This window comes from Dicentrarchus labrax, unplaced genomic scaffold (genome assembly GCF_905237075.1).
Source record: "Dicentrarchus labrax unplaced genomic scaffold, dlabrax2021, whole genome shotgun sequence".
Taxonomy (NCBI): Eukaryota; Metazoa; Chordata; class Actinopteri; family Moronidae; genus Dicentrarchus; species Dicentrarchus labrax.
This window is the reverse complement of record NW_026136719.1, coordinates 2,914,234-2,927,857: the sequence shown is the minus strand read 5'-3', so window position 1 is coordinate 2,927,857 and position 13,624 is coordinate 2,914,234. Positions and strand designations below refer to the sequence as shown.

Here is a 13,624-nt window from a genome sequence, read left to right as displayed (position 1 = left end):
GAGAGTCTATACTGCAGTCAGCCATCAGGGGGGGAGAGAGAGAGAATCAAATATGTCGATACGTAGAATAAAGAGCAATAAAGTCCACGTAGGGAGGAGATTGAGGTGGATAGACGAGGTCAAACAGGAGACCGCTGTTCGTCTGTTTGTGTCCCGTGTGAAAGTCAACGTTGACTTATTTTAACTTGTGTACGTAAGTTAACTCGATACATACTAGGCCTTGAGCGGTATTTAGGTATTCTGGCATTTCTAAATCCTGAAGGAATTATTTTGACTACCGTCAAAAAAATACACAAGCTCCTCAAAAGATGGCGACTGCGAATAGTGAACGTTACAGGACAAGTGAAAAATAAAAAATGCTCTCCGTATTTTGTGTTTATTCTCGGTGATAAAGCTGAGCCAGCAAACACGGACAATAAAGTCTGCGTCATGTGGCCCATAGAGCCGGCGCTCTTTCTCGGAGCTTGGCTGCAATAGGTTGAGCTGATGGTGAATCTGAGGAGCGCCCTCTGCTCAAGTGTTTAATTCGTAACATTACAGCTTAAATATTATATTTTGTCCTGTGTTGGATCAAAAAGTGACGACTCTGTTATGTATGAACGTCCTGACAGCACAAAGGTTGAGTTAATACGTTTATTTATTTCACCAGGATGTCCCGTTGTACCTGGCCGAGGTAGCAGCCGGACACAATCACAACAGATTAAAATACAACATGAAATATTCCCAACAATTCAAACAGCCACTTTCAAGAAAAACAACCACATGCCTCCGTCACGCTTTCTCTCCTGTCCTTCCACCCGGCCAGCAGAGGGCGCTCCAAGTGCAGTAAAGTTATCTGTTCTAATCTGACACAGCGACTGAAAATATAAATACACAGCCTGATTAAACAGAGTCAGCTGAGTCTGAGATGTCCTAAAACAGCCACCATACAGAGGATTCACACTGCGTACTGTATATTTATATATTTATATATTTATATATATTATTCTGTGTCTGAGCTGAACATCCACTGAGGGTCTGACTCACTTTCAGGTTTCGTCCTGACCAACTTTTATTTACTCCAACTGTCACATTACATTCACCCCGAGCTGCTCTGAAAACCACATCCTCATCATCCATGTTTGACATCCTCCTCCCGTCCCCACACACACACACACACACACACACACACACACACACACACACACACACACACATATCACATTCCTTTACAGTGTATTTCATTTGACTGACGGTTCCCAAAATAGTGTTTACACCATCAGTGAAGGTGTCGTGTCTCTGAGCTCCGCAGTAAACACAGGAACACATGTGTCAGTGGAAGTAAAGTACAAATACTGAAAGTACTCGTTATGTATTACAGTTATAATATGACTTTCCCCAGTAACGAGTAGTGTAATTACTGATATATTTCAGTAATAATATAATAATGTTGTCCTGTTTATTTATGGTTATTCTGTGTATGAACATTGTTGTCTCCTCCTCCTGATCTGAAATCCAACAATCACATCCCTGGATTCATGTTTGTAATCGGTGAGGAAACTCGTTTGTTTTCAGCAGCTGGAAATATTCACATTAATTTAATTTTAACAAACAAAACTGGAGTTAGTAATATAACTAGTAGTGTAACTAATTATTGTAGTAAGTGAACTCTTTTAAAAAGAGTAATAATGAGTAATAATCCATTTCATAATCATATATTATATTATTGCATTATAGTTATTGATCATTATCACTTTACTGTTGCAGCTGGTAAATACAGAGCTTATTTTTAATTACTTTATATTCTTCTCTCATCATCAATAATTAGCTGATTTATATTTTGTATTAATATTCTGAATCTGTGAAGCTTTAAAATCAATGTTGTGGATTACAAAGTGCAATATTGGCTTATAAACTGCAGTGGAGCAGAAGTGTAAAGCAGCATAAAATCTAAATACTCAAGTAAAGTATCTTAAAAAAGTACCTAAATAATAATAATAAATGATTATTATAATAACACAGCTGCAGTTTAGTGAGAACAAACAGCAGACGGAGACAGACACAGAGTGGAGCGTCTCCTCAGTCAATAAAACATCTTTGACACAACTTCAGAAAACAAACAGAAAGATTCAGGACAAACACACACACTGATTAAAATGAATTATTGAATTAAGACTCTTACCTTTCATGGCAGAAATCACAAAATACATATTTATAATCCGACCTCATGAGGAGACAGTGTGTGTGTGTGTGTGTGTGTGTGTGTGTGTGTGTGTGATATCAGCAGCTCTCTCTCTGCTCTGTCATCCTGCTGCTCTCCACCACCACATGAGGATCCATGTGACTGTGACATCACCTGCCTGGCCCCGCCCTCCACTCTGTCTGACAAGGCTCTCCGCCAATGAGAGGAGAGGGGCGGTGAGCAGCTCAGAGTGAAAGGGCCTGAGGGCCATGAGGAGGTGTTATCTGCCTCAGCCCTGAAAGGTTTCAATCCTGGTTCAACCACTTTGAAAATATAATAAAGTTTATTATTGTTATTTAATAAATTCTGTCTCTATATGCTAAATTTGAAGCTATCTGACTTTGTTCTGCCTCCAGCAGAAAGTCCAGGAAGTGACTGGGGTCAAATACTTAATAGACACATAATCCCCTATAAAACACATTAAAGAGTAACTCAATAAATGTTTATTTATTTTTATTGTATTTTTTCATTTATTGAAGATTGATTGAGTGGATGCCGTCATATAATTGGTTAAAACTGGTTCACCTTTTGTTTTACAGGAAGAAAAAAAATCAGATTTTGATATAAAAATACAAAAGAAATTGAGTTATTGGTAAATGTTTTAGCAAACATTGTTAACTAGGGGTACAATATGACAGAGGTTGTGATCTTAAAGGGTTAAAAAAGCTTTTTTTCAGACTTTAATGGACTTTAATGTCAGATTCCCCTTGAAATCAATGAAACGCAGCACTATAAAAACTACCACCTTTGTCCACAGGGGCCGCCAGAAACAACAGGAGCTTGTAAATGAAAGTATTCTCAGTAAAAGTACTTAAAGTAAAAGTACTCATAGTGCAGTGAAATGTTCCCTGTCAGTGTTTTATTATATATGTTTGGATTAATATTACTGCTGTAGATGTTGGAGCTCATTTGACCTACTTTATTTACTAGTAGTATATAATATAATAATGATATAATAATTAATATAAGCAGTGCATCATATTCTATAAGATCATCATGTGTTTGTAGTTTGGCTGTTTTCAGCTTTGTGGTGCTTTTTAAATTTGTTATTTAGTTTAAAGGTCCAGTGTGTAATATTTAGGAGGATCTATTGGCAGAAATTGAAGGTGTGTTTTCATTAGTGTACAATCACCTGGAAATAAGAACTGTTGATCCTCTGTTACCTTAGAATCAGGGCAGGAATTATACCACGACGTAATGCCCCTTCTAAAATGAACTACCCTCACAGTCAGTTTGGTATTGCCCTGTTTTGAACTGGCTGTTTTGTTCAAATAAAATATTTCCTCAATATACTACGAGACACATCAAATGAACAGTTTCCTAGAGTCTGATCACACTGGACATAAACAGTAGCACCAGATTTGTCCCACAGATAAATCCGTAAGCAGAGACGTTGTTAGCGTCTTTGGCGTTAGCAGAGGGGCCGTTTGGTTCCTTCAGTCAGACATACATGCAGTTTTCCGGTTTTGTCAAACAGCTCCCCCTAGAGTCGCTGTGGAGTACTTGTATTTAACGTTAACTGTCGTAAATACCACTCACCAGAGCCGTCTCTATATACGGCTCTGCGTCTCTGCACTCACAGCCTGATCCCCTCCCCCCTGTATACCGGTACATGTTCAGTAGGATGGAAGCGTCGGACATCAAACAGGCAAAGATAGACTCCCAAGATGTCTACTGACCAGGTAACGTCTGAGTGAATGCCTGCTAGTGTCTTCCATTGAGGCTGCTTCTTATGTCGCTGATGTATGTGACGTCACGCCGTAAAGCAATTCGTGATTCTCACGAGATTTGGCGGGACGCCACCTTTCAGACTTGCATTGCTGGTTCTGCCAACAGCGTCCCTCTCATGCTTTGCTATCGGGATGATTCGCTATACTACGAGTTTATTTACAATCGAAATGACTTGGAAGCTGTTATATTAAGGTAAAAATCTTGCATAGTGTGCCTTTAACCTCAGGTTGCAGTTAGCTACTGTGTGTGTTTGCTGCCACGGGAAAGGAAAATAAAGTTACTTCAGTGTCTTCTGAACACTAGCTAGCGTTCGTTAAAGCAGTCAGTTTAAATAACCTAAAACCGGATGTCTCCCAAATATGTTTTCTGATCCTGTTTCTCAGTTTTTTTCCACAGTGGCAAAAAAAAAAAATCAAGAGAAAACACGATGACTGCTAGCAGTTAACTAGCTAACGCATCACACACACTCAGGTTACCCACAATCCACCTTTCTTAATTAATTATTAATGATTAATTATTATTTTCTTAATTTTTATATATTAAATACTGTTGGGTAGTTTTGGTGCCCCAATAAATTTGTATTTATCAAAGGCCAAAGTGGCTTCGCCCTAAAAATGACTTAATCCCATCTACAGCCTGTAGAGTGAGACGTTTTAATCTACAGATGCTAATCCTGGAAATACTCAACTAAAATGCTCGAGAAGTTCAGAGTATTTCAGTCCTCACTCTGATTAAAATAAAAAGAGTCGTCACAGATGATGTGTCGGTGCTGCCACATTTCGTCACTGCGGTTCACAAAACAAACAGTTCAGAGAAAGAGGAGGAGGACATGGAGAGGAAGGAAGGAGGTGTGATACAGAGAAAAACAAAAACCCAAAAGAGGATAGAGAAACCACAGAGAAACACAGCTTCAGCAGAAATCCACCCATTCATCGTCCCAGAAGTAACCGGAGATACCATCAGCTGAGAGACACCGACGGTTAATGTACAAGTAAAAGTTCACGACTGCTCATAGACAGAACAAACCACAAATTATTCATGATATTATATCTTAATGGATGTGCAACTGCAATAAAGCAGCTGTGGTTGTTGTCATCGTCAGCCTGGAGGAAGTCGAGTAAACGGGTATTCATCAGGGGCTTTTCGGGGGGTTTTGTGGTCCACTGATGCCTCTCAGCTCGTTTCAGTTCAGATCCGGTTGAATCAAAAGCAGAAAATGAACCCAAATACCTCCGAAGTATCGAGGCTGATGTGTGTGTTATTGTTCCTCCTTCTCTCTCCGGCTCACATGAAATAAGTTCTGCATCCAATAAAAAGGACAGTGACATCATGTGACGAGAAAAATGCAGAAAATAGCATCACAACAGTGATTTGATATAAAGGAAATTAAACTGAATCCTAATCCCTCGTATCCGGGCTGATTCAGACGTATTCTAATTCATTCTAATGGCTACTACAAACATGTAATATGACACAATTACTAATTACCTGTTAGAAGATAAAGTCACCTAATCTGAGTATCACAATATTAATGTAAATCATAACAGAAGTTATTTCAGGACACTTTTCAAATAGAGACGCTCCGACCAACTCCTTACATCATGATTTACAGAGACACAACAATTCCCACTGGCTAGCTAGTTACATCTGATAGCTAATGTTAGCAAAAAGCAAGCTAACTAACTAGCTAATCTACATCGATCGTTAGCTAGCGTTTCCAAAGACGACTCCCCAGATGGATTTTATAGTTTTTAAGTTGGCTGCTTTAAAGTGTTAAATACATATTTAATCAACATTTAAGTCAAGTATCGTCTAATGGCGATGTTAAGGGTCATAACCTGCTGGGTCGCCCCTCAACTACAACAGTGTAGTTTGAACACTTCTTTTCCCCCAGTGAAGAAAACTTCCTTTAAAAAATAACTGAAGGGACTGAAGAGCAGATCGGGCTAACAGGGCCCTTCACCCAACATCCCACTCTGCTTCACAAAACAAATCCCGCCTGAGCTGCGGAGCATCACTGAAAACGATTTACGGGCCTGAAAGCAGCCGGCGGAGTGAGTCTCAGTGTGTTGAAGACGCGAGGGCTGCAGGCGCGAGCGACTCCTGCCAGCACAGACAGGAAACCGAGGAGCAGCAGGAGCTTCATTCTTCCTCCAAATTGGCAGAACAGGGGGACGATTTACGCTCCGAAAGGCTCGGAGCTCTCCGCCTCCCCTCATCACGCCCAGTCAATAGACTCACAGCAGCGCGTTACGAGTTGTTTGGAAAATGCCTCCACAGCGCCTGAAGGATCAGTGTTCCTCCCGACGATCATCCCACGCACAGTCGACTGCAGGAGGATCTCGCATTCATTATCCGTCCTTATCAGCTCTAATGAGAGAGACTCAACTCTGGCAGCGGTCCCCCGTCACACATCCATCCTCATCTATCCTGCAAACGGGCGATTCCTGCATGTTTTACAGTAAAACTGCTTCTAATGTGCAAAGAATGAACTTAGAGTACACCACAGGGAGCAAAAACCGCATTAAAAACTCATCTGGTGAATATGTTTCAGTTCAGCCGAGACCTCCTTCCCCTAGAACCTTGAATGGGTCACCCACTTTACAAAAGAAATATTCGGAATTATTGCACTCTAGTGCTTCATCCAACCCAATGTTATTGTACATTTTAAGAAAGTAATTGACCATTAAAGTCCCGCCCTTTGTGGAAACTGTCAACTTTCTTCTTTCCTGTATTTAGATATGCTATATGCTAGGCTAATCTATGTTGAAAAAGATTGATTAAAAGATATATAGATATAGATATATAGATTAATACAGATTAGCTAGCTAGTTAGCTTCCTTTTGGTAACATTAGCTACCAGATGTAACAAGCTAGCTAGTAGGAATTGTTGGGTCATGACCTGCTCATACATAAATGAAATAACTTCTGTTATGATTTGGAGCGATACAAACTGTATATATTGGTTTTATCTTTTAACCATCTTCAAAATGTGGTTGTCTTTTCAACATAGATATATATCCATATAAGTACAGGAAAGGAAGAAGTTGACTGAGATTTGCTCAACTGTGATTAGAGCACAGAGCAAAAAGGGGCGGGACATAATTACTCTGAGCACCATGTCCATCAGAGTAGAGAGGAAAGACACAAAGACAGAAGGAAAACTGTTAAAAACATTTTATCGTAGGATTTATCTAAATAGTGTTTATAGAATCATCAGAGAACTGTTGGGAATTATAGGTCAGATGTCCCCAAATAACAACAGCCTCCATCTCTGTTCATCAGCACACCTCAACACATTCAGTTCCTTAACAATCAATTAAAATTAACCAGCTGAGCTAAGGATTCTGGGATCACAACCAGCATCTTAAACACCTCTTTCACCATAAACTCCACCAGCAACCATCACTGTTTCACCGACCAGATAAAGCAGCAGCGATGACGACAAACCTCCCAACACAGCAGTTCAATCAGAGACAGCTGATGGAAACAGTGAACTTACATGTGTGAGTCTTCTTCCCAGCTGCTGACAGACCTGCAACACAAAGACAAACACAACCATTATTTTAAACTGCAGATCATCTGGAAAGTGTTGATGTATCTGTCGTCACCATGTGGAGAACCAAAGTGAAACCAGAACTTCCAGATTCTGTTCCAGAAGTAAGAAAACCTCATTCAAAGAAGAAGATTTACTTTATTAGTCCCAATGGGGAAGCTATTTATTCACACACAAGGCTTACAGACAGTGGATGCAGTGGAGCAGCAGGTGGAGTGATGAGCTGCCACATAACAGCACCCTGGGAGGAGTCAGGGGTTATGTGCCTTGCTCAAGGGCAGAGCACAGGAGGTGGAACTGGCACCTCTCCAGCTACCAGTTCGCAGTCCATACTGTGGTCCATGCTGGACTGGACTTGAACCGGTGAACCTCGGGGTCCCAAGCCAACTCCCTGCAGACTGAGCTCCTGCCGCCTAAAACCCACACAAACTATGTGCTCAGTGAAAGCTGGGGCAGTCTGTCAGGGGCAAAAACTACTTTTAGTGGACGTACTTTGATACTTAGCTTCCTTTGCTGCTATGATTTACGGCCAATTCTGCAAAAAATTTCACATCCAGCTCTGTGAATTAAGAGTTGTTGGAAAGACTGACGGTTTTGGTGAGTTTCATTTTGTTTCTGTCACTTTGAATGAAGTAACGTAAGTTTTTTTTCTATGGAGTCTGGCAGCACGTGAGTATGACCCGAGGCAGAGGCAGACTCTGTGGTGCAGAGGCAAAGTGGGTCATCCCCTAATCCGAAGGTTGTAGGTTCGATGCTGTGCATCAGTGCGTGAATGTGTATGAATGTGTTAGCTTCCGTTCGATGGGTTTTGCCATTGCTGAGTGAATGTGTGTGAAAGGGTGAATGTGGCTGTAGTGTAAAAGCACTTTGAGTGGTCGGAAGAATAGAAAGGTGCTATACAAGTACAGGTCCGTTTACCATTTATATATTATCCCTGTCAGTGGCAAAAACAACGTTTAGTGGACGTACTTTTTACATCTATTTTAACATCTAAGTCACTGAACTAAAGGTTTCTTTTGATTGTTGGACTCTTTTCCGTCCAGTTTGAACTGTGTTTTATGATTATCTGCAAGGTAGAATTAGTGTATTTGTCAATGGAATAAATGAAAACATTTGAACTTTCCATGACATGATTGCAGCATTTGCCCCACTCCCTCTTATTTCTCCCAGTTATGTAAAACAAAAATACAACACACAATTCAACAGTCAGTTCTTGCTTTTCATTTGACCCCCTTTGTATGTTTCAGTTCCATCTCTGTAGGACTCTTTTATATTTCACTGCAGACACACACAAAGTGAACAGAACAATAATTTACACAGTGAGTCATTTCCACCCTCTCTAGAGTGAGGCAGATATTTCGGGGTATTTGTTGACACGCATCATCAGAGTGTGATGCAGCTCGCCGTCTGGCTTCCCTCCAGAAGACCATGGGGGAGCCGGTGCCGGTCCCGGGGCCAAAATCTGCCGGGGCCACGGTGGCTTGCTCCCCTGGTGACGCTCCGTTCGCTCGGCCCATCTGGACCAAACCAAAGAGTGTGTGTGTGTGTGATTCTGTGCTTTAACGTGTGTCCATCTGTGAACTGTATGCGAGTCGATACCGACAGCAAGAAAGAGGTGGAAGCTGTTACCGTGGCAAACGGGTCTCCCCTTAGGACAAGTGTGTGTGTGTGTGTGTGTGTCTGTCTGGTTCATTTGTACAGTACTTTCAGTGGACGTACTGTGACGCGCACATAAGTCTCCAAGGATTAGCTACGTTATATGAACCCGTTTTATGAATGTATGGTTACATCTAACTCTGTAAATTAAGGATTTATTTAAACCAAATAAGCCGGTTCTGGTGAGTTTTATTTGGTTCCTGTCCAGTTTTAAGGGTGAGGTAAAGTTATTAGTTTTGCCGATGGACTCTGCTGGGCTGCGGCGTCCATGTTTGTGATCTAGTGGGGGTTAATTTCAGCTTTGTAACCTTTACATTGCTGAACAACAAAACTGATTGTATGTTGCGTCATGGCACACCGTTCACTTTAATGACGTCGGGTTCGCACACAAATTCAGTTTGCCGTAGGAAGGTGAAAAATAATTAGTGTGACGGGGTTGTTTGTTGGCCCGAGCTGCATCCTCCCACCCAAGTTTAATGAAAATCTGGCCAAAGCTATGCTGTGCAAATAAACTTGTTGCCTATAATCCACATATCATATATATAAAGTAGTTATGGAACATTATCAGATGTCGGAATGACAAAAAGACATCAGTTTTACAGACAGGTGATGTCAGCAATGTTACATATAGTGTCTGAAAAGTGTTTTTTTAATCCACAGTGAATTGATTTTCAACAGCAAGACGCCTCTCGCTGCAAAAAACACTCAATGTGATCGGGATCAGAGCAGGATCATCCTCACTATTTGTCTTTGTGCTGGGAATTGATTTTAAAAAACTGATTTTTAATGCAAATTTCTTTATGATATATATGTCCTAATGAAATATGTTAAAACTGATATATCAGATATTGGAGTTTTATTTGTACGATGTCTGTTCTTCCATTCAGTCCCCCCTGTCCCTGGTACAGTTCACCTCTTCTGTCAAATCTCCTCCCATCAGCCATCTGGTCGTCTGCCATCACACACACACACACACAGGATGTTTCATCAGACATGCAGCGCTGCGTCTCCTTGTTCAGTCCTTCCAGTCACCTGAGATTTCAGTCACCTGAGGCCACCAAAACTTTTTAAAGTGATATTTATAGTTTTTACATTTTTATGCAGTTTTAATTCTTTGACTGGATTGAACTTTATAACAGTATAAATATATTTTTTTTTCTGAGCTCTGGATTCAAAAGCCATATCTGGTTGTTAGTGCTATACAGCATCCGTCGTTAGATTTTATTGTATAGGGCCAAATCATAACAGAAATTATCTCAGGACACTTTTCAAATAAAGCAGGTCTCCTTGGCGACAGTGGCGAGTCCTTAAAGTTTGCTTTATGTGCGAGTTAAAGCAGTGGTGTAGTGGTCCCTGGAGAAGTTGGTATACTCTCAATTTTTGCCCTTTTTTAATGCAGCCCAGAAAAACGCCCTGTTTTAGAAACATGTGACATGTAAGACTACTCTATTTAGTTTACCCAAAAATCTGTCAGTAGTATTTGCTCATTGTCACATAATTTCTGCTGCTTGATCTCAGGGAGGAAGGATTATGAAATTAATAAACCAATACTGGCCCACAGACTAGTGAGAGACAACTATGCATTTTGAGTGAACTATTCCTTCTTCCTGTCTTTGAACAGCTGATTTGCAACAGCAGCATGGGCCAGAGTGTGCCACTATTATAAAATTAACATGACTTTGCAGTTTGTAGGTATAGATAGATAGATAGATATTATATTATATATATTTTATTTATATTAGATATATAGGTATTACTGGTCACACAGGCAGCCTTCATGAATGTAAAATATAGATGAGGCAAACATGGTGTTTCAGTTATTTTTTGAACATTTATTTAAATAAAATACTTCAAGTACCGGCATCTTTGGCTGTGGGCGAAGAGGCAGCGTCTCCTTCACTGACAGCATCCTCTCCGACGGGGGTGGGGGGCTGCCTCCGATTGGCTCATTCGTCATCATACCTAAAGTTAACCAATCTAATCAGTAAAGGCAGCGAGTACTAGCCAATTAGAGGCAGAGTAGCGTGGGTCATGGCTTCACCATCCTAGGGAAAAAATGGGCAATTTGGCTCGCAGATACTACTGAATGGTGCGCATCGGGTCTAGACCTGCTCTATTTGAAAAGTGTCCTGAGATAACTTCTGTTATGAATTGGCGCTATACAAATAAAATTGAATTGAATTGAATCGGGGGGGTTTAGAAGTGGGTATACGCAATGCTGACTGAAAAAAAAGTGGGTATACGCCGTATACCGGCGTATACCCTGGACTACACCAGTGAGTTAAAGGACATATTCTGATCAAAGATAACCTGAAGATTCCTGATGCTGTTGCTGGAGGCCAAGGTAACACCATCTAGGGTAACGATATCTTAGACCTGGGGGTCAGGGCCCCCACTAGGGGTCCCCAAAGCTCGAGTCACAAGGCCTTCTTGATTCTGAAGGGTGTACGAAACTTTTACACAGTGGGTCTATATCTCAGAATTTTGTTCATTTCTGTGAAGAAAACTAAATGAAATTGTTATTTTTTTAAGTTTAGATTATTATTTAAGATCTAAACTTTGAAGACATGAACACAGTGTATAATGAAACAGCCTCGTCCTGCATTAGAAAACACCTAAAGCACTGAATTTAGATAATGAGTTTCGGAGGTGTTTGGGACCAAGTACTTCAGTTTTTTGTCTGAGAAAAGATAGATATAACTGGGTATCATCTGCATAAGGGGGGCAATAGCTCAGTGTGTAGGGACTTGGCTTGGGAAACACAGGGTCGCCAGTTCAAGTCCCACAGACCACAAAAATATGTGCACTGCTGAGGTGCCCTTGAGCAAACCCCCAAAACCTGCTCATGGGGCACCAGCAATGTTGCAGCCCCATCACTCCACCATCTCTCTCCCCGTTGCATGTCCACAAGTGCATGAAGTTTGCATTTCAGTGTGTGTGTGTGTACAAACAAAGAGTGAAAAGAACAATTTCTGTTATTTCTTCTTCATAACAGTGAAATAATAATGTTGCCTAAGGTAAGCATATATAAGGTGAGTAGAATTGTTTATTCTACTCTATTCTATACTCTATTCTACAATTAACCTGTACAATCTGAGATCGATCTGATAAATAGGACTTGCTATGATGTACTCTAAATTATCTCATAGTATCTCATAATTATTTAAAGCACACAACTGACCAATGCACACTCAAAGTACAACCTGAACATGAGATAAATAGAATTTAATTCATCCAAAAGAAATGTTTGTGCCAAAGATAAAGATACTCTGTATGCAAAAACAAGTGCATACGATGGCAGCAGAAGATACAATGTTAATTAAAGATGTACCATTGAAATAATAGCGCCATATTTTCAGGAGTGACTTGACCCGAATACTAAATGTCCTGATTCAACATTATAAAGCTGATCAACTTAAATTATTGATTTGATATTAATGAAAGTTTGACTCCTGAAACTGATGTGAGATCTAGAGAGAAGATGTCTCACTCTGTTGAACTACAGAAACTCATACATTGTACAGTGGCTTCACAGAGTGGAGCCTCTTCACACAGAAGATCTTCGGTCGAGTTCAGACCACAGACTATGATAAATAGTGGACAGGGCCACCGTGACGGTTTCTAAATAGCCGCTGTGAAACTCAGTGTGGTCTCTTGGTTTTTAAGAGCAGAGATTGATTTCTTTATTTCCTTTTGTGGCTTATTTCTGGTTGCATTTAAGGGTTTTTGATGGGAGTCTAAAGAAAAACTGCTGCTGCTCTTTCAGCTCTGAGGAATCACTTTTAAATTGTCCGTTTACCTCCAGCTGACTGCTGAGGGACAAAAAGGACAATGTGGTGTTAAAGTGGGAAATAAAAACCTTTTTTTGTGACCGACAGCAGTTTGTCCTCAAACTAACCAGTTAATTTAAAATGAAAGGAGAAGAAATGACCTTGATAAATCGCAGTAACCTTTTTGCGCGTCACGCCCTTTTCATTTTACTGCCTATAAGCAGATGGGAACGTGACGACTGTCCCCTGAGGGCCACAGAGGATTTTTAATTCCAGGTCATTTCTTCTGGGTTTACCTACAGTGGAAATGGAGACAACATTCAGCACCCAACCCTGGGGGCTAAGCTAACTAGCATCAGCTAACTGCAGCTACATTTGGCAGCAGTTACTTTACTGTCCATCAGGAAACTCTGTAAATCGCAGACAGTTGAGGCGGACCCGCCGGTCATCAGAGGGAAAAGCGGAAAACATTTTCTCTATAAAGTGATCCAGTTTCACCAAAATCCCTGACGTAGCTGGTGGTGTGTGATTTAAAGTGTTACCAAACGTTACATGTACAAAGCGCAAGAACAGGCTATAACTAACTATTACAACTCAGAATAGCATCAAAATGATAGTGAAGCTGTTATTTTAAGGTAGAAAAATTACATGATGTGGCTTTGAACTGTACATGTGCCATGTAAGACTGAA

General features: G+C 40.6%; 1 protein-coding gene across 2 annotated transcripts in view; it reads right to left on the bottom strand.

Moving 5' to 3' along the window:
- Window positions 1-13,624, bottom strand: part of LOC127351334 (nuclear receptor ROR-alpha A-like) — an 83,958-nt gene that overhangs the window by 21,276 nt on the left and 49,058 nt on the right. Inside the window, exon 2 of one of the 2 annotated variants that reach the window (XM_051378795.1) lies at window positions 7,455-7,487. In XM_051378795.1, coding sequence (XP_051234755.1) covers window positions 7,455-7,487 — 33 coding nt within the window. Of the gene's footprint in view, window positions 1-2,161; window positions 2,327-7,454; window positions 7,488-13,624 lie in introns of those variants that run through there. The other variant, XM_051378796.1, reaches the window with a different exon arrangement.